The following is a 21245-nucleotide window of genomic DNA, read 5'->3' as shown; positions in this document are numbered from 1 at the left end:
ATACAAAAATACCTGCTCGATCTCACGCAGCTGCCTACTCCATACACCTAATACGGTAGCTCTCGTACGTACTACCACCTACCACCTACTCGAGCACGATCGGTCGACAATCTTGTGTACGTTTCTCTCGCTGATTTTCCGCACGGATCGATCGACGAGAGAGGTCCTCATCATCGTACGTGGGGAACCCTGCCTTGCACACTCCTTTTGCAGGATCATCCGTCCCAAGTGTCAAAAGAATCCGGCCGGTTAGCGTTAGAGACGTTCTGGAACAAGCGAAGAAATCCTCCCAGCGTTAGGCTTGTTCGGTCCAAGCGGGATGAGCACGAGCACGGGTGATGGCGACGCCACGCTCCTTTTTTTGCGGTTCGTGCTCTACTGCTACCGCACGTCACGATCGCATGAACGTGCCATTGGAACGAAGCCCTCTAGATTGGCCGGCTCCGCGACACGGCCGGTCGTTTTCGGGTGAGGCCACCAGCGAGCGTTGACTGACTTTTCGGTCTTCCTTCCGTGGGGATATTCCATGCCTCCATGGGCACGAATAGTGTCTTCCCATCGCCGGAGCGAGAAAGAGAAAAATCTTCGGTTACAGTATAAAGTATACCACCTGCAACGATCCAAAGCTGACAGCGGCAAGATAGCGCTAGGATGCGATAATACCACCTAGATTTCGACAACTATGGTGTCGCCGGAGCTCACCGGACGATACCCGTCGTGCGGACTGCGGTGCTGGAAATTCCGTGCACCGGCGAGTCGCCGTCGTCACTAGCGCTAGGCCGCTAACGACCAGAGCAGACCGGCCGGGCGCGGTCAACTGTTTTGACCGGGCCCGGCGTGCATGCCTGGGCCCACCACAATGGAAGAATTGAAGGAGCGAACACACACGACTACACGAGGAAAGAGTTCGAGGACGCAACGCACCGCGCCTGTTTTGTACTTGTACCGAACACGGCACCTGCCCATTTTTTCTCACCCTCGCCACTTGCGTGGCGGCGTCCTATTGGCTGGGGTTGCCGGGAACGACAGCGGGACAGGTGGGCCCGGGACGGCGCTGGCTTTTCTGCGCCTCGCGGGTCCTTTTTTTTCTCCGTGTCACAGCCTCACGGGAGGAGAGAGCGGACTCTTGACTGTTCTCCAGCTGGCCTTGTGCGGAGGCGGGCCCACAGCGCAGTGATCCACGGGCACGTCGCCGTACTGGTGCGATTGGCCCTTTTCACATCTCTCGGGATCCGGGGGCCGTAACTAACTTTACCAGGAAGCCTGCTGCGCTGCACTGCTGCGAAAGGAGCACTACTGCAGCAGCTGGAGTACACTGCATCAAACCACACCATACCATGGACCGGCTAATGCTGCGGTTTGGCCCGTTGGCTTAAGCTAATCTCTCACTAAAACATGCTAGTACAGTGAAGCTTCCGGTTTAGCCATTTCAATTACTTCCAAAACGAGGGCTTTGTTTGAAAAAATCACGAGAGGAGTCATCAGAGGACCGGTGCTGAGTCAAGTGGTCGGTCAGTCCGTCCGTTCCACGGACCAATCAAACAGGCCGTGGTGGACGGGTGGTCATGATTTTCCCAATCGATGGGCACTCGTGCAGGGCGGCTGTACCGGAGCGACACCATCACTCGGGGAATGACGAGGCCGGCCGCGCCGGGCGTACCGAGGACCGCGTCCACGAGATCCCCGGCGACCGCGCGCCGCCATGTCAGCAGATGCCGGCGGGGCCCGCGCCTCCCCCTGCTCCCCCTTCCCGTATTCCTCCCTCCCTCCCTCCCTCCCCACCAGCTCCATCAAGTCACCCACCCCACTCCCCCAGAAAGCACGCGGGCCCCGCGCGTAGGCGCCCCCCCGCGGCGGCACCCACCCCTCTCGCTTCCACGCGGGCCCGGGAGTTCCCTGGCCCCGCACGTCAGCGATTCTCCGCTGGCGTCGCCGCGGTGGGGGCTCCCCCGTGCTCCGCGAGCATAGGCGATGGTCCCGTCGCGCGGAGTAGTAGAACATTTTTAGGTCGGGACATATACACACATACACACGCGCACAGCCGCACTCCATCTCCAGCTACAGAGAATTCGCCGCGGAAAAAAAAAGGGAGAAAAAAAATATCACCTCCATTTGAGGGAGAGAGAGGGGGAGGAGGGAGGAGGAGGTCGTGAGCTCAGGAGGGGGAGCGGGGGGAAGCAGGCGGCGGCGCGGCAGATCGGGCGGCACCGTCTGGGAGGGGGCCGGCCCGCCTCATGCGTCGGTGAGGTGGTGGGGCCCGCTTGGCGCGCGAGTCGGAATGGCGCCGGTGGCGGCGGGGAGGTGGTGGGCGGTGGTCCTCGCGGTGGCGGTGCTGCTCGGCCCGGGGCGGGTCGTCGCCAACACCGAGGGTGAGTCGCGCCTGATCTGAACATCTGATACGTAGTAGTAGCAGTAGGGCCCCTCGACTGCTCGGTTTGGTTTGGGTCAAGTTTGAAATCTGCGCTGCAGGGATGGAGCATCTGAACTTGATTTCTCTCACTTAATTTGATTCGATGCTTAGCTTGCACTAGTTGCTATTGCTTGGTCTCTTATCTCTTGATTCCGTTGGTGCTGATATTTTTGGCTTCTTGCTGTTTGTGCACATGTTTATACTTGAGTTATAGCTCCGCTTTGGTGGAGCAAAGGATTGAACGAGCGATGTCTCGTTGCTTTGGAAAAAAAGCGTAGATTTTTCTTGCTCCGTGGTAGTCGTTTTGTTACGTCATATATAGGAGTACTTTCCGCGTTTGGGCGTTCGGGCCATCGTGAAGTCCACTTCCAGTAGTGCTGCAGCAAGAGGCCACCAAATTTGGCCTACTTTATCTGTTTAAAAAGAGGAATTATGCTAATATTGCCTTCCAAAATTGAGGAGTTCATTCGGCTTGCTAATGTTTGACTTTGAGGTGAGATTATTTGACCCGTTCTTTGAGCCAGAGAAAAAAAATTCTTGCTAGTTCTGTGTTATTGTTGGGTCAAGCCTAGCCATGTTAATGAACAGTTCTCTCTATCTCTCTGTTTTTTTTTTGTTGTTGATAGAGATAGTAATTGAACAGTATAGTTCTATAGGATGTGTCCCCATGGTGTACCATGAATAGAAGAACATCAGACACTGTATTGTACTAGCAATGGATGGGCCTATTGTAATAACTAATCCATTTGTGTTTTGGGAACTTTCAAGTACATAATTTTTTTACCTTACCTGTTTGAGAAATTTTGATCGCATTGTTTTTTTCCAGGAGACCTATTTTTGCCAAATATTTTGCGTAGAAGCTCGTTGTCGATAAAATTTCTTATAGGTTTATCCATTTTAACTGGGAGTATGCTTGCTGATGATAATGTTACCTTTTGTCCACAGGTGATGCTCTTTACAGCCTGCGGCAGAGCTTGAAAGATGCTAACAATGTCTTGCAGAGTTGGGATCCCACTCTCGTTAATCCCTGTACATGGTTCCATGTTACGTGTAACAATGATAACAGTGTTATCAGAGTGTAAGTTGCTGGAAAAAAACTCTCATTTATGCATTTCAAAGTGTTGAAGATGTGCGCCGTTTGATTCTAAATGTCCCCTCTTTCTCAGTGACCTTGGAAATGCACAATTATCAGGTGTACTAGTCCCCCAGCTTGGTCAGCTGAAAAATCTCCAATATTTGTAAGTTCTGCATATGCATCTGGTTTTGCTAATTGTTTCAAGATGTGAATTAGCTGTCTCTTGTATGCACCCTCAGTGTAATTGTTTTAAGATGTGCATGATATGTTGTTTGTCTAAAAATGGTCCATGCAGAAGTTGGTTTATTCATGATTCTGTTTGTTAGTTGTAGCATACATCCTCAAATTTTGTAATTGTCTTCCTTTACGTCCGATAACTGATTTATGTAACTTTTATTTTGTAATAGGGAGCTTTACAGCAACAACATAAGTGGGACAATACCCCCTGAACTGGGCAACCTAACTAACCTGGTCAGTTTGGATCTGTATATGAACAACTTCTCTGGCGATATCCCTGACAGCCTGGGAAACCTATTGAAGCTGCGTTTCCTGTAAGAACACTTATTTCGTTTACTAGCACCTGCTTATGTTGTTTTTCTTCTGAATGTTGTTGCGATTCTTTTAGTTTTTTTATTCTGGTGGTTGTTTTAAACTTTTGATCTCTTTGTCGAGAATGACCTATATATTTCTCAATGAAAAAAATAAGACGAACATGTGATGTTACATTTGTTGATTTGTGTGACATATTGGTATTTAGATAACTTTGTTTTCTTTTTTGATACATGAGCTTAGGTGTTTGCTTCTCCTTCTTTCTCTTACTCTTTTGGTGCTTACTCTATATTTATGGCAGTTATATCCTTGAATTATAATTTATTGGCAAAACCCATGCTGTATTTTTGGAAAAAAAATATCGTTGACATTTTTTATTTTTATTATTGTGTCTTCTATTCTCTTATATTCTGATATAGTCACAGATATTTATCTGTTTCTGTGCCTATTTTGCAAGGATAGCCGTCTCAACAACAACAGCTTGGTTGGTCAAATTCCTGAATCCTTGACCAATATCTCCACTCTCCAAGTACTGTAAGTACCATGTGCGCTAATACTGTACTCTTGATGATTTTGTTATTTGTTGGATGGATATATAACTACCATGATAATGCAGGGATCTCTCGAACAACAACCTCTCAGGACAAGTCCCATCGACTGGTTCCTTTTCACTCTTCACCCCTATAAGGTCTTTTACCTGGGCAATTCAATCGTGCTTAGCCTAACTATATCTTCAGTGTACATGATGAATGTTACTTATTTGTTACAGTTTTGCCAATAATCCATTGCTTTGTGGTCCTGGCACTTCAAAGCCCTGCCCTGGGGCTCCTCCTTTTTCCCCGCCACCTCCGTTCAACCCTCCATCGGTTCCAACCCCATCAACAGGTTTTTTTTATTTACTTTTAAGTTGGTCTCTCATTTGTATATTTAGAAAAAGTTTAGCATTCTGGATGACATGTGCTTCCTGGATTTATATCTCCTATATTAGGTGCCTCTAGCACTGGAGCAATCGCTGGGGGTGTTGCTGCTGGTGCGGCATTGGTATTTGCTGTTCCTGCAATCGCATTTGCAATGTGGCGCCGTCGTAAACCTGAAGAGCATTTCTTCGATGTGCCTGGTCTGTATCATATGGTGGACTTTGTTTTCTGTCAATCCATATTGCCTGTTTGTTCATCTGCTGGTCCTTTTTTCTTCAGCTGAGGAGGATCCAGAAGTTCATCTTGGTCAGCTCAAAAAGTTTTCATTGCGGGAGCTTCAAGTTGCAACCGATAATTTCAGCAATAAGAACATTTTAGGAAGAGGTGGTTTTGGAAAAGTGTACAAGGGAAGGCTTGCTGACGGCTCACTGGTAGCAGTCAAAAGACTAAAGGAGGAGCGTACACCTGGTGGTGAGCTTCAGTTCCAAACAGAGGTTGAGATGATTAGCATGGCAGTGCACAGGAACCTTCTTCGACTTCGTGGTTTCTGCATGACACCTACTGAACGATTGCTAGTCTACCCATACATGGCTAATGGGAGTGTGGCATCACGTTTACGAGGTACTTTGTTCTTTTCTATTATAAAATTATTCTAAATATGGCTGCCACCCACAGCCCCAAGTAAGTGATCAGAATATTATGATTCATGTTCTCATCAATGGTACTGAACTACTGGTTTCATAGAGCGCCAGCCATCTGAACCGCCTCTTGACTGGGAGACAAGGAGACGGATTGCACTGGGATCTGCAAGAGGACTCTCTTACTTGCACGACCACTGTGATCCGAAAATCATCCATCGTGATGTCAAAGCTGCAAATATTCTTTTGGACGAGGACTTTGAGGCCGTTGTAGGTGATTTCGGGCTTGCGAAGCTTATGGACTACAAGGACACCCATGTAACTACTGCTGTTCGTGGAACAATTGGACATATTGCTCCCGAGTACCTTTCCACTGGGAAATCATCTGAGAAGACTGATGTTTTTGGCTACGGCATCATGCTTCTGGAGCTTATTACTGGACAGAGGGCATTCGACCTTGCTCGGCTTGCAAATGATGATGATGTTATGCTGCTTGACTGGGTAAATTACTTTTCTTCTCATTAGTGAGCATACTGTATTACTGCACTACAGCTCATGCTTTTTCTCTACCATACTGCTTTGCTGTCTGTGGGCTATACTTTAATAGTTTGTTTTCTTAACGATTGGTATCAAAGCTTTTAATCATGAATTGCCTCTTAACCCATTCCCTTCTTAATTAGAGAGCGTGCATTGGCAAGTGACAAGCTGGCTGGTTCAACCTCCAGGAGACATCAATCATTCCTAGAATATGCTAATGCGCAATCAGTTGCCCCTACCATATGCCTGATGCATTATTAAAACATGTTAAACTATCAGAGCTCTGGAATGAATGGACTGCTCAGGGCAAGAACACGCTGGCGAAAATGAATAATTCCAATTGGCATCTTGCAGGTGAAAGGACTGCTCAAGGATCGGAAGGTCGAGATGTTGGTGGACCCAGACCTGCAGAATGCCTACCAGGAGACTGAAGTGGAGAACCTGATCCAGGTGGCGCTCCTCTGCACACAGGGCTCCCCGTTGGACCGTCCCAAGATGTCGGAGGTGGTGAGGATGCTCGAAGGCGATGGGTTGGCGGAGCGATGGGATGAGTGGCAGAAGGTGGAGGTGGTGAGGCAGGAGGCTGAGTCGGCGCCACTCCGCAACGACTGGATCGTCGATTCAACATACAACCTGCGCGCCGTGGAGCTGTCCGGTCCACGGTGACAGCCTGACAGAGCATCGGTCACTCCACGACTCCGAAAGAAGAATTCGAAACTTAATTGGCAGATTCGGTCTAATTGCTGCTTGTGTATATGAAAGGGTAGCTTTTGGAATTGCTAGCGACAATTTGAAGGGATGATACTATTTTTGGATTCCTCACTAGCCTCAGAAGTTGGGGGTAGGGTGCCGTCGTGTTGTTAAGATGAAATTCGTATATTTGAGGGTGAATTTCTGAAGCATTATTGCTGTAGCGCTCCGGTGGATGTAGCAGCGGGCGTCCAATTGTATTACATCCTCCGTTTCAAATTATATGTCGTTTTAGCTTTTTTAATTTCGTAAACTTTGTTACGCGCTCAGATATACCTAGAAAAAGTCAAAACGACCTGTAATTTAGGATGGAGGGATTAGGACGGAGGGAGTACGTCACAATGGTGTTACGTTTTTGCCATACCTTAGTGGGTATTACCATTTGCAACTTTTTTTTTTCTCTTTGGCGCTGCCGCAGCGGCGTGGTGCCTGCGAGGTTGGTTTGCACGCGACAAAGCTCCACGCTGCGGTGGTGGTCGTCTACAGACTTCAATCCATAGTAGTGTAATCCACCATTGGTGGTGATGTGGCTTTACAAGCTGCAATCCATAATCTACGATGTGCTGAAGCAAACATGCCTTTTTCCTCCTATGAAACTTTGAAGCTCGACGATTTATTACGCTGGGTTGTCAAGGATGTGGTTTAGCGGTTTCGATAGGCTGAGTTGTTAAGGATGTGATTTGTTAAGCTCGTTTCTGTTAACCACCATTGACTTACTGTTAACAAGCAATGCCATTTAGCGTGGACACATCTACCATTGACGTTACATCCGTGTATGAGAGAGAGAAGAACACAAAAGTACCATTGTTCTTACAGAGAACAAACTGAAACCACCAAATCTGTCATTCACCCTGAACCATCATATGAAACAAAATCTTGTATCTCGGTACGCAACAATGGAAGCGGACAATACATGTAAAAATGTCTATTATACACTATGTACATCTTTATCAGTCACACCGCACCTACATACAACTATTATACGCCGTTGGCCGTGGTTATGCTACATCGCGTTGGGGAAAATTGGGCAGTAGAGAAACACCCAAAAAAAAAAATGGGACGGTGGAGACACCGGGCAACACTGAAAAATGACGGGTCAGTTCTCACCGATCGACGACGGACGCATAGTTCAGGCAGTGCCGGTTATCAGTCTCTCCTGCCGATCCAACTTCTTCACCTTGATAAGGCCGACAACAACTTGTAGCCCGAAGAACGCACAAAGAGAGTACGCGACTGTTGCCGGTCCCTGCAATGGTTAATTGAAGGTACGGTGAAACAAATGTGTGCTGGAAATTTGGTGAAAAGTATACTCTACTCCAATTCGTTTGGAAACTCACCCGGATTGAATTGAAGTACAACATTGTTGCAAGGTTCACCAAACTACCTGCAGCAATTCCCTGGATGACAAAGAACAGAATTTCAGGATACATTATGACGATATGGGACTTCGGAACAAAAACAAGTGCAGTATCAAAGAACTAAAACAATTTCATGATGCAAAGGACAATTCCACTTGATCAAATTTCTTAATTTGCAGGCGTCTTATGTCAATTTTGTTTCAACATTTACGAGTAGATACAATGCGGGCTAACTGAATTTGCATGAACTCAGCAATATCCAGCGGACAAATTTGCCCTTCTTTTCATGGTTCAGCATGAACTAGCACAACAAAAAGTTAAACGATACGATAATAATTTATAAACTCACATATCCAATCGTTTTCTGCACAGCGGCAACTCTTTGAAATGCTCTTTCTGATTCCAGTGTTCTGACACGAAGCTTGAGCTCACCTTGCTCCTGTAAACAGCAATCCATTGAGTTCAATGACACAACTTTCCTCGAAAGGCCACGAGCAAATAACACAAATACACCACAAAATAATGTAAAAAATGCTGTACTTACCAAACGCTCAATGATTTGTGCAAGCTTTTCAACTCTGTCAGGTTGGCGGAACAAATTATAAAATGCACGGGACTGCCTTTCCCATCTCTTCTTTGCATCCTGACAGAATATAAAAATCAAGAGCACTTAAACTCTAAATACCAATACCCCAGATTGTGCCATCGTATAGATAGATTAACAGCAGCATTGACCAAACGTTGAAACTTGCCTTTACAACTACTTCAACACCAGCTTCATTGAATCTTAGCAATTCCTTAGCATATCTAGCAAATTTAACAGATGTATCAAGTCAGCACCAGAAAAAGGTCAAGCTGAAAATGTTTCGCATTAAACGCTAGTAATGATGAAGTACTCACGGCTTAGCAATCTCTGTGATATCAAATCTAGGATCAAGGCCTTTCCCAATACCATCTAGAACTGCACAGAATGGAGAGAGAAAGAGTGAAGAACAATGACCAGCATGAAAACCATTTCCTTGAAAAACATGTAGCCTATTAGACATTCAAACCTGAAAATGCTCTGACCACAAATGTGAATGTGGCAGGGAACCGAAATGGTTGATCCGCAGCAATCGCCAAAAGATCCTCTCCTGCAAAATTTAATTTGAGTCAACATAACAAAATCAAAAGAATACACTTGTCTATCAAGTCCGTTGGTAGGTTACAGATCATTACCAATTGCAGCAAGTCTCTGCTTCTTCTTTTCAAACTTCTCCTCCTTAGTTAATTGCTTTTTAAATCCCAATTCTGCAGTTGTCATCTCTCTCTCCTTCCTTTGTGCTGCTAGACGCTCTTGAAAGCTATAAATAATAGACACAACATAGGAAAGTCAAACTTCATCATCCAGTTCAACAAATTCTATTTGCAAATAACTACAAGGTAACATCTTTTCAGGGATGGCGTTGTATTTGGTTACTCTTTCTTCTTTAATGAAATGGCACGCAGCTCTCATGCGTGCTCAAGTAAAAAAAATCTCACTGAAGCTAACTACCTGTTAAGGAAAAATTGAGCTGTTCTTCTGACAGCAGTCATATCACCAGTAGGAACAAGGACACCCATTTGAACCATTGCTTGAAGCACCTGCAAGAATACATGATTCAACACTGCAGAACTTAACAGGGTCTAAATTATCGTCTACAGGCTATTATGCCCAGAGAAACAAACTTTGTCAGGATCCTTTTCGTAAACTCCATAGAATACTTCAAGCAATCCTTCTCGGATGTTTTGACTGATACTGCAAGTAAGAAGAGTGAAGATTAGATTATCCATACCGTAGCTAGTTGAAGAAAAGTAGCACAAATTTTCTCTTGAAATGAAGCTTACGTGAACGGATTTAAAAAAAAAAATCATATGCTACCTGCCCATCATTCCAAAGTCATAGAAGATAAGCCTCCCACCATTGACATCATCAACAGCAATATTTCCTGGATGCTGTAAAGAAATCACCATTAGCTTTTAAGCCAGAGCATAATAGCTGCTCTACTTTCAGATGCTGAAAAGGAGCAAGAAGATAGTAGGGATGATTCAGTCTCACAGGGATTGTAATATATAATAGCCGGCTGGATTTTGTCTATGGCTGAAGCACATTTGTACATAGAGCTGAATCCTAAATCTGACAAGGTTATATAATTTTTAACAAGCTAGATATAAGGCTAGCACCTTGACAAAGGGACCTCATAAATTGAATGGTACAACTTTTGTTATGCAATAGTATATTTGTATTTCATTTGAAAGCAGGCCAGTGCATGAATAGATGTGAAGGTGAGAAATAACAATAACGCCTACAGCAGTGTTTCTGGAGGATGTACAGAACGACTAACCGGGTCAGCGTGGAAAAATCCATGGGACAAGATCTGCTCAAGGTACGACTCAACAGCATACCGGCCTAATCTGAAAGTGATTCATGTCAGCCAGAAGCAGCCAATGTCAGTTGGGACAGAAAATTGGGGCTATGGCTGAGGTATACAATACATACCTTTTCCGATCGACTCCTAACTTGTCTAACTGCTTTATTCTGTTAATTTTAATTCCTGGGACATATTCCATTGTTAAAACCTGCAATCAATATAAAAGAAACTTATATGTTTATTCCAAATTGCTTGTTCAGTCTACTTTATTAGTTTCTGTGTAGAAGAAACCTGAGGTGTAGTGTACTCCCAGTAAATTTCAGGAACTTTCACATAATCCAATTTTTTGAAGTTCTCAGCAAACTTTTCAGCGTTAAATGCTTCCTTCGTATAGTCAATTTCCTGATAGAAACCATGAGCTGATTACATGAGTAATAACATAATCAAACACAACACAATAACACATGTTCATAAAACTAAGTTACCTGATATAAAACAGATGCACACTCATCATAAATAGCAACCCAGTCTCTCTTGGCACCATCTGATTTTGGGTCCACTTTCTGAAGGTATTCAGCTATTACCTAGAACCAATTCAGCAATTCATCAGCAAACAGTAAAAAATGAACTCATTAGGTAAGGGCATAACATCCTTTTTTGTTCCAATAGATGACGATAGCGCATATAAAACCATGTATGATGCAGGATATTTTATCCCATTATCTGAAAAATAAGAAGTATCTCATAGGAGTAGTAACACTAAAAATAACTTACCCTTAAATTCTTCAGATCAATATCAAAAAGCTCCTTCAGACCAGGCCTTTGCACTTTGATGACAATCTCTTGGCCATTCAGACGTGCCCGATGGACCTGGCCTGCCAAAAAGGGATAGATTATTATAGTGTCAACTTGTTTATTAAAAGCACAAGTTTATTACCGAGGCTAGCAGCAGCTATTGGCTCAAAATCAAATCGATCAAATATCTGATTAACAGATGACCCCAGCTCTTCTTCGACAATTTTTACAGCTGTTTCTGAAGGAAATGGAGGAACTTGATCCTGCAATAGAGGTAACAATTTCATAGTTTCATCATAATAAGGGTATAAATAGAGGGATGTGCATTAACAAAAATCTAGAAGAGAGTACAGGATAATTTCTAATATCATATCACATCTGACAGCTATTTTCTTCCTTCACATTAGCACTGGGCAACTCATAAATGCTAATATGCTACAGGGATGCACAGTGGACAATCTGAGGCCAGCAGGTTTGGTTATTCACTAGGCTGATCTAGTAAACTGAATTAATTCTAATGCATATTTAATCTTATGCATGATAGAGACCTGTAACTCAGATAACTGATCCACGTATTCCTGCGGAAGAATGTCGACTCTGGTGGAGAATTGCTGCCCTATTTTGATGAATGTGGGGCCTAATCTCAAAATACTCTCCTTTAGCCACTTGGCGAGAACTTTCCTCCTCATTATCTTTTTCTCTTCCGTCATCCCCCCTGCAGAAGTTGTCTTAGAAATTTAATGAAGGCACACAATTTTGAAGCAAGTATCTAGGTAATTCTTCAATATCACAGAATGTATTATGCACATAAACATCTATAAAATTGCAAAAACATTTATGAACATCATTGTGTAAAAGATACACATCCGGTATGTTGACTAGCACGCCACACACACTGTTGTATAGGACGAAGGATTTTATTCAAATGTATTCACAAATGTTTGTAAGTAAGACGTTTGTGAGCAAAATATATCATAAAATAGATGGGAAGAACTTATTGTTATTTCTCACAGGTACAAAAGCAAACAGCTTAGTGTTCTAAAGTTACTAACCTTTGTAGGTGAACTTCTGGTTGTTGAGCCAAGCCTTGAATATAAATGTAAAAACGAAGCCCCATATTTCCAATGTTCTTTGAATTGTCGAGTAAGTTTTAAACCGATTCCAGCGACCACCAGGAGCAACAGACACCTGAAATATTTAGTTATTCAACTCAAAAAGGAAAGGGGAAAGGAGCACCGCGAATGACACAAAACAGCAGCCATTTTCTTCATCAGATAACAGCAAATGAACAACATTGCGTATCATGGTTTCCAAATTGTGCATTGTGGCAAATCATGCCGGGAACCTCAAATAACCTCAGGGCCCAAGGGTAAAGAACTAAAGATGAAAAGTTGGGTCCATGTATCATCTGCTCAATCTGACACAGTAAACTAGGAGTAACTAACCCGCCAGCCTGTTGCATTTTAAACCAGGACCCATCAATTTTATTCTCCAGAGCCTGTGGATGAGGCATTGATGCTACTAACATAGTACTAGTATTAGTTTTTATGAAGATATTGACACATTGACGTAGGTCCTATAATCCTACCTAAATTTGAACTTCATTTCCAATTATAGTACCACGAATCCACCTGTCCCCACATTGCATTGATGTCACCCAACCCAAGTCAACAAGCTGCGACACTGACTATAGTCAACACAACACTTAAGCTTCACACTAGTATTCCATATGATCACGCACTTAGAACTGGCGCTGGACAACACATGCATCGATGCAGATGACAATTGACGAGCAAAGACAACTCACCTCAGGCAAATCCCCGCTGCTCTGCTTGAACCAGGCATCCTCCTTTCCGATCTCCTCCACCCTCTCCTTCCTGCGCCTCTCATCATCCCCCGGCGGTACGGGAACCACGGCCGCGCTTATCGGTGTCGACTCCTCAGGCTGCTTCTGCTTCACCGCCGCGCCGTTGCCGCTAGCGCTACCGCTCCCATTTCCGTTCCCGTTGCTCCCGAGGTACGCCTGGACGGCGGCATCGTCGTACCCGACGCCGCTCCCGTTACCGTTGAGCCCGTAGCGCTTGGCGTCCTCCTCGGCCGGCGGGGGCGCGCGGTCCTCGAGGACGGCGCGCGCGACGCAGCCCCGCGATCGCCGGCGGAAGCACGGGAGCGGGGGAGGCGGGGGCCGCGGGTGGAGGCGGAAGCGGCGGAGGCGGAGGTGGTCGGGGACGGAGAGCGAGGTGGAGGCGACGAGGGAAGCCGCCGCGGACGCGACGGACATGGCGCCCTGGCTAGGGTTTGGGTCTCGGGGTTTTGGCGGGACGAGCCGAGTGCGGGCGGGTGCTTGGAGAAATGGAGGCCGAGGAGGAAGGAGTGGACGAGTGGTGGTGGGAGAGGAGGCCAGGCGAGGGGGCAAGCGGGAAGGGGAGAGAGAGGTGGTGGTGGCGGAGCCACGTGGGAGGCACGGAGGATGAGGCAATCTGACCTGGGCTTCGGTGATTGGGCCGAAGTGAGGCGGTGGGGCCCGCGTGGCGTGGAGGGTGTGCGTGGAAAAGCTTTGAGGCCTCTAGTTCCCGTTTCTCTTTTCGCCCTCCTCTATTCTATGGTTTTGGCTTTGTTTGATGTTTCGTTTCGTTGGTTTGTGTGAGCTTTTGGCTGTGATTCCGTGACCCATCCTTGTGATGGGGACCCTCTGTCTGAATCCGCCAAGTGGGTAAAAAACTAATCCTCCTGCGACCAAGCGTTGCTGTGATTATAGCGTATTTAAAATAATTTGTAGCAAGGACATCACCGCCGGATCCGTGGCGCAATGGTAGCGCGTCTGACTCCAGATCAGAAGGTTGCGTGTTCGATTCACGTCGGGTTCAATACCCCGATCCTAATCCGGATTCTTTTTTTTTTGTTTTTTTGGACATGCAACTCTTCCTTTCTTTCTTTTGTTTTTTAGAGGGCCGTACGTTCGCGAGCCAGGAGAAAGAAAGCTTGCGGCCCGCCCGACGAGAAACTGGGCCAACCTTGCAAGCGTGAGCCCAACTTGCCCTGCCCGCGGGGGGCCTCTGGCCTGCCGCCTGCCTCAGCCTTTACGCCGCCGATGCCCACTCGGCCACTCGCTCGCTGCTCCAGAACACCGACACATGCGACCGGCGGCGCACCGGCGCGGCGACGTGTTTTTTTCTGCCCTCCGCAAGGCACACTGCTGATCCCAAAAGATCCCAACGTCAGTCAATGTTGGTGCTGCGCGCGGCGGTGCCGTTGGATCGATGCTCCGATTGCTGCCCCATGTGTGCATTGCGTGCATGATGCATGGTTCATTCGGTCAAGCGGTCGGTCCTGGGCATTCAGCCGGGCCACCGCACCGCAAAATGGATTACTGCACTCTTATCTAACAATAATGGCCGCCAATAAGTGGCATTAGCTCGCCACGCACACAAGGCCACAAGGGACTGGCCGGGACGGAATGGCCGTGCCTAACCTGACGGGCAGTACGTCGATCGGTTAGATGATGCAGATGATTGATTTGATCCCAGCTAGCTGTTGTTGTTGTAATGGCACCCGAACAGCTAAGGGGGTGTCTAGTTCCATAGACTAAAATCTAGTTCGTGTCACGTCGAATATTCGGATGCTACTTATAAGGACTAAATATAAGCTAATTATAAAACTAATTACACAGATGGAGACTAATTCACGAGGCGAATCTAGTAAGCCTAATTAATCAATCATTAGCAAATGGTTACTGTAGTATTACAATGTCAAATCATGAATTAACTAGGCTTTATAGATTTGTCTCGCAAATTAGTTTTCATCTGTGCAATTAGTTTTTGTAATTAGTCTCTGTTTAATACTACTTATTAGTATCTAAATATTTGATGGGATAGGAATTTTAGAACCTCCTGAACTAAACACCCCCTGGCCAGGAGTGATGAGAGTTATTCCGTGGTGTCGCTCAACCAGAAACGCAGGCGCTTGATGCAACAAAAGTGCGTCGCTTAATTAAAAAGCGAATGGCACGGCGCCACCGCGCGTTCTCCGGGCGGCGCGCGAACGTGTACGTGCTGGTACCGGGCCCGATCCACGACGGCCGGCATGGATCACGGCAGGTAGGGCGCAGGGGTGTCCCGCACGATCAAGGCCAGGGGTGAGCGGCACTCAAGGCCAGCAAAGCACGGCAATGGCTACGCCAACCACGACACGCGCGCTTCCCCAGCGACCCAGCGCTACCGACTTCATACGCCGCTGGTGTGTTTTTTTCACATGGTTTCGTTCGACGGTATTTGATCCCGCCGCCGATTCACGTGGATGCATGCAGATGAGTCGAGAATTCATGCCTGACGGACCGCACTTTATGAAACCAGGCGAGTCCCCCTTTTCTCAGAAAAAAAAACGTGCGAGTCCAATCCAAGTTGAGTTCCAGGACGACCTATCTCTACTGCGTATAGATTTCCTTGGCAGGGCCGATATTTGGCCAAAAAAAAAAACAAATGAGCGAGGGGAAAAAATACTACTCCGTATTAGCCAATGTCAAACTGTAGCTTGGTTCTAATAATAACTTCGCATGTGTTAACCCAACCAGACTCGAACACGATTACACGCTCCAACCATAAGCTTTGGCGGTGCCGATGGAGGTTGGAAGAATCAGCGAACGTCAACAGCAACCGCCAACCGCCCGCACTCCTTTAAATACTCCACTGCCCTTCTCGCCGCTCCCTCAAGCCGCCGGTCGATCTCCGAACCCCTTCACCACCATGGTCGCGGCGGAGGACCCGGAATCCTTCTTCGCCACCGCGCCGCCGCTGGGGGACTCCGGCGCCGTCGCCGCCAGGCTGCAGGAGTTCCTCGCGCGCAACTCTTCCCACGCCTCATCAGGTAACCGCCCCGCACGCGACGTGCGCGGGTCTTTTCGTCGAACACCTGGCGTCGGCGTCGCGACGAGCCTTTGCCCGCGCGCTAGCTAACCCGTGCGATCAATGTGCGCGCAGAGGGCGGCGGGCGGCGGCGGATCGTGTGCGTCACGTCGGGCGGGACGACGGTGCCGCTGGAGCAGCGGTGCGTGCGCTACATCGACAACTTCAGCTCCGGCCACCGCGGCGCCGCGTCCACTGAGTAAATTTTCTCGCCAGCTTCATCAGTTGCTCTTCGCGCTTTCGTGCGCCGTGACGGCGAATGGATTTCCCGTAGCGCACTCTGTTCCAACTCACACCAGACGCTCCGTTCGACCGTGATCATAAATTTTCCTTGCCACAAAAGATCTAATTCTCCTTAGATTGTAAGTGCGCTACAGTGACGCGCGTAGTAACTAGCTCCTTATTATGAGCTGGTCCCGAAAGCATGCACACCGCACTATGGCCTACTCTAGAGTGCGTTTAAAAATCATCGCAACTTCAAGCACCATTTGGGACAATGAATTTGTTTCAAGAAGTTATTAGATTATTAGTTAATTACTCATATAAATCTATATCATGTGAAGTTCTTGCACTCTAAATGTTTAAATTTTAGAATGGTTGGAAAAACTGAGAACAGTCCATCCCAATAAGGGTGTGTTTGGCAAAGCTCCCGGAGTTGATTCTCTGCTAAATCCAGCGAGAGCTCTGCCAAACAGTTTTTCAGAGAGAAGTGATTCCCAGCTGATTCTGTGAAGTGATTCTTTGAAATAAACTAAGAGGTTGGGAGCTGGAAAAAATAGCTTCTCCTGATTTTGTAAAGTGATTCTCCATCCTGATTTTAAGAGTTTATGCTAGAGAATCAAAGAGAATCACTTTCAGTCACATAATCACTTCTCTTATAAAATCAGCTCCTACAGAGAATCAAAATCAGATGGAGCTCTACCAAACAGACCCTAAATCTAACCATGGAAACTGGAAACAAAGGAAGTACCTTAATAGCAACATCAGTGTGAAACATTGTTAATTTGTTGCTGAGGCATAAGCATCATTGGAAGGAGCGGATATGGCTGACGCAATTGCTTTCAGAACCGTAGTATAGTAGGCTGATTTAAATACACAGACTGTTAAACCTGAGTTAATATTTGAACCTTCAAATTAGAAAAGTGAGAGGCTTTGAATGATGATCTGGATTAGTAACTGGCCCAAATGTTGATCTTTTGGCAGCCCTGTTGGCAAATTATCCCTGAACTTCCAAAATGTGGAATGGTTACTGTTGTTGGTTTTTTGTGTTTTCAGTGAATAGCTCTTTGTTTTTCCTTGAAAATTTGAGAGAACATGCTTTACATGCCTCATAGTTTGTGATGCGCATGTAGAGAAGGTTATATTGGCTTGAACATGTGGTTTTCCATGTGATACCTTGTCAGTTGTGATAGCTGTCTCATAAATGCACTGAAAGTGTGAATAGTCTTTTTCCAGTACAAGTTTGATGAACAGTAAGTACTTCCAAGTACTGATTTCCTTTTTCCTTTTCTGGGGATACAGGTATTTCTTAAAGGCTGGTTATGCAGTCATCTTCGTCCATCGACGGTAACCCATGAGGCTATAGCAGCTGCTGCCTTACTCAGATCAGACTTTTTCTTACCTTTCGGTTTTGTCAGCTGTTAGTTATCTACATATACTGCAAAAAAGACTGTTCTTCATATAACTTGAGGGTAATTTTGAAATACTTTATGCTGTTATGCATATGCGTGCAGTGGGAGCTGCCAACCTTTCTGTAGGTTCCTGCCTGATGATTCATTTCTCAATTTCTTTGATGTAACTACAGAATCGAAGGTTCAAGGTTGGTAATTTACAGCTTATAGTGCACATGAAAAGAAAATAAGAAGAACACATCCTTACTGTGCTAGAATCTGTTATACTTGTTTTATCAGTGGTTGAGTCTCACACGACGGTGGTAAAGAAGGCAATCGGGGAGTATAGCAAGGTGTAACATGTGCTCGTTATCAGCACTTGATATTTGCTCGCTGATGTACAGACATTGACTGACAGGCGAATTTCTCTCAGGCTATTGAAGGAGGCTCTCTGCTGAAACTCCCATTCACCACGATATTTGAATATCTTCAGGTATTGCACATTTGATTTATTTCTTTGAGTCACATGGGAGTAAGATAATTGGAACAGCATCACACAACACTTTATTACAGTTACTGAAGATGGTGGCTACGTCTATGAGCTCTGTGGGTCTCCAAGGGATGTTCTATCTCGCTGCTGCTGTGTCTGACTTTTATGTTCCATGGGATAGCATGGTATGATTTTACAGTAGGAAATTTGTTGCCTTCTTGAGTTAAACTTCTCATCCAGCATTATTTTATCATGCTTCACTACAAAGTAACTTTCTTTCTTGATCTATAAGGAATTTGATTATTGTGCAGGCAAAACATAAGATTCAGTCAGCCGGAGGCCCACTGGATATGAAGCTAAGTCAGGTCCCAAAAATGCTTTCAGTTCTTCGAAACCAATGGGCCCCCTTGGCCTTTTGCATATCTTTCAAGGTCAGTTTGTGCTATGGGAGAGAAAATATCTCACGCCAAATCACTATTACGTAGGTTTATATGCAATTTTACAGCCCTTTATCTAACTTTTTCTAAATGAAAAATGGCATGCAGCTGGAGACAGATTCAGATATCCTCATTCAGAAAGCAGAAATGGCTCTGAACAAGTACAAGATGAACGTGGTGGTGGCCAATCTGCTTGCAACGTACAAAGAGGAGGTCGTCCTCGTCTCAAACGGCGAGAGGAGTACCATCCGAAGGTGCAGTAAGGATGAGGATCTGGAGGAGCATATTATCAAGCTCCTGGAGAAGAGCCACTCGAAGTATATTTATAGTAGCACGGATGGGTGCGACAAGAACAATGACTACGAAACGCTCATACCGTTGGGCATCGAAAATCTGGCGTAAGGTAAATATTGGAGTCAAAATAACAAGAAAGCCCTACCAAGTGAGAAATCTCTATATACATGTAATGCGAATTCCTTCTAGTATTTAATGTAAACAACACTAATATATTTGTTCTTTTCTTTTCCTGAAAACACACGGAACATGAAGAGAGAAAAGGAAAGATAATCCAAAGTTACATTTATCAATTTTTTCATCACCTATATCAGTCAATACCTTTTTAGTGAGAGATGCTTCTTCCTTGAATTGTATCTTTACTTGTTTGATGGAGATGGACCCGATAGCTTGTTCAGCAAAATTGTACGATGTTTCAGCTTTTCTAGGTCATAGATATTATTATGCATCTAGACATAACACTAGATACAGTAGAAAAGCCAAAACAACTTACAATTTGAAACGGGGTAACAATAGTGGGTGAGGTCATCTGGACTCGCTCCGTAATGATCAGGGCAAATGTATACTGCTTGGTGCAAATAATTCTTTTCTTATGTATATTGGAGGTAGTCGTGGAATCTGGTGCACGGGTGCTACACTGCTACTCCGCGAGACAAAACAAACACGCTGGATCGTCGATGCAGTGGCGTACTGTGTTTGGTTGGATCGTCCCTCTCGCCGGCGATTTTGCAGAGCGCGCAAAGCCACCACGACGTATATCCACGAATCGGTGAAACGCGTTTGTCCCACGTGCACGTAGGGCTGAAGAAAATTCGGCTCGATTGACTTTTGTAACTAGCCGAGCTGAAGTTTTTGCTCATTTTATATGACGAGCAACGAGCCGCAGGAATTGTAGATAGACTACCTGTAATAGTTTTCTTTTCTCATCTGCGGCCACTTCGATCAAGCAGCCCGAAGGCCCAAACGTTAAGGCCCAAGAAGCTAGCTAACTAGTGCCCTTGCGAAGAACACATGCAGCCACGACGCGCCCGCCCGCACTCGAGCTCCCTCGTGCATCCGGCCGCCACCTCTGCCTCGACCCGCTCGCCAGTCCAGAGAAATGCTCAGCCCACCACACGCCGTCGTGCACTTCGAAGACGCCACCACCGCCAAGCTCCCGCACTCCGCGGCCGAGATCCACTTCGCCGCTGCATCCGAGCTCCACCACCATGCTGTCGCCTGAAACCACGCCGCCGCGACCGAAATCCACCACGCCGCCGCCAATATCCACCGCTCGGAGGAACGGGGCCCGGCACCGCTTGGACTCGGACCTGCTCGCGCTCCCATCACGGCAGCCGGCAGGTGGCCGCGGAACCGCAGTTGAAGGGGGGCGTGTCACGAGCCAAAACGAGCTGGCTCAAGTTACTGCCGAGCCGAGCTGAGCTGTGATTTTTGCTCGTTCCACTAACGAGCGGAGCCGAGCCAGCTCGTTATCTAAACGAGCTGGAGTGAGCCGAGCCAGCTCGACATGGCGCACGGCGTCTGCTGCCGTTCGTTTCCTTCCTCCCCGCGACCCATCTCCTCCCTTCGCTCCCCTGCCCTGCTGCAGCTTGAGTCCGGCTGGTGCGGCAGCACCCTCCCTTCCCACGACTTCTCTGTTCTCTCTCTCGGCCTCGGTCTTCCTTTCCTAGCAGCGACGACAGGGCGAGTTGCCCTCGAGCGACGAGCACTTCACCGGCGACGAACATCCGACAGGGATACGCCTGTCTATTCCCCTCCCTTCCCATCCTGCTGCGCGAAATCAAACACCCAAACCCCTAACATATGGTATTTGTATTCGGATCTGACCATGATTTTACCTACTAAATTCGATCTTTTTTGCAACAGTTATTCCTACACTGGGTCCGCCCCTGAGCACACTAGATATTCCTAATCATGTACTAGATGCCTAGATACATAGGAGGCAGCCTTTACATTCTAATCAGAAAGCAAGGGGAGCACACCAGATATTCCACCCCTTCTTTTTTTTTGTTCTGTCAGTACTAATGGCTCTATCTTGTTTCTTCTAGAAACACTAGATTTTTCAGAACATGGCATATGTAATTTGCTGGTGGA

General features: G+C 46.4%; 3 protein-coding genes and 1 non-coding gene across 5 annotated transcripts; 3 read left to right on the top strand and 1 right to left on the bottom strand.

The window, feature by feature from the left end:
- The first annotated feature begins 2157 nt into the window (after positions 1–2157).
- On the top strand, positions 2158–7120 carry LOC117858673 (LRR receptor kinase BAK1). Its single transcript, XM_034741795.2, has 11 exons — positions 2158–2369; positions 3356–3488; positions 3577–3648; positions 3893–4036; positions 4497–4568; positions 4651–4722; positions 4804–4919; positions 5023–5151; positions 5231–5572; positions 5696–6090; positions 6481–7120. Exons 1-11 carry the CDS (start codon positions 2279–2281, stop codon positions 6790–6792), a joined length of 1878 nt encoding a protein of 625 aa, XP_034597686.1. The 5' UTR covers positions 2158–2278; the 3' UTR covers positions 6793–7120.
- Positions 7121–7698: 578 nt separating this feature from the next.
- Positions 7699–13793, bottom strand: LOC117858669 (protein ACTIVITY OF BC1 COMPLEX KINASE 8, chloroplastic). Its single transcript, XM_034741780.2, has 20 exons — positions 13227–13793; positions 12472–12607; positions 11968–12134; positions 11562–11682; positions 11399–11499; positions 11110–11208; positions 10916–11026; positions 10753–10832; positions 10598–10667; positions 10135–10208; positions 9942–10011; positions 9769–9857; positions 9453–9577; positions 9287–9367; positions 9135–9195; positions 8987–9041; positions 8779–8877; positions 8584–8673; positions 8214–8273; positions 7699–8122 (listed from the first exon to the last, which is right to left on the bottom strand). Exons 1-20 carry the CDS (start codon positions 13698–13700, stop codon positions 8006–8008), a joined length of 2280 nt encoding a protein of 759 aa, XP_034597671.1. The 5' UTR covers positions 13701–13793; the 3' UTR covers positions 7699–8005.
- Positions 13794–14214: 421 nt separating this feature from the next.
- TRNAW-CCA (transfer RNA tryptophan (anticodon CCA)) lies at positions 14215–14286 on the top strand. Its single transcript has one exon. It is a non-coding gene; the product is annotated as a tRNA-Trp (tRNA).
- Positions 14287–16116: 1830 nt separating this feature from the next.
- Positions 16117–20077, top strand: LOC117833591 (phosphopantothenate--cysteine ligase 1). Of its 2 annotated transcripts, none has more exons than XM_034713184.2 (10): positions 16117–16282; positions 16396–16519; positions 17842–17886; positions 18054–18139; positions 18231–18283; positions 18364–18423; positions 18504–18605; positions 18732–18851; positions 18966–19260; positions 19761–20077. In XM_034713184.2, the coding sequence occupies exons 1-9, from the start codon at positions 16162–16164 to the stop codon at positions 19257–19259; spliced, it is 1005 nt and encodes a 334-aa protein (XP_034569075.1). In that variant the 5' UTR covers positions 16117–16161; the 3' UTR covers position 19260; positions 19761–20077. The 2 variants fall into 2 exon arrangements, with proteins under 2 accessions (XP_034569075.1, XP_034569151.1); XM_034713260.2 differs by having other exon boundaries at positions 19757–20077.
- Positions 20078–21245: the final 1168 nt, after the last annotated feature.

Source organism: Setaria viridis, chromosome 1 (assembly GCF_005286985.2).
Source record: "Setaria viridis chromosome 1, Setaria_viridis_v4.0, whole genome shotgun sequence".
NCBI lineage: Eukaryota > Viridiplantae > Streptophyta > Magnoliopsida > Poales > Poaceae > Setaria > Setaria viridis.
This window is presented reverse-complemented; position numbering and strand designations above follow the sequence as displayed.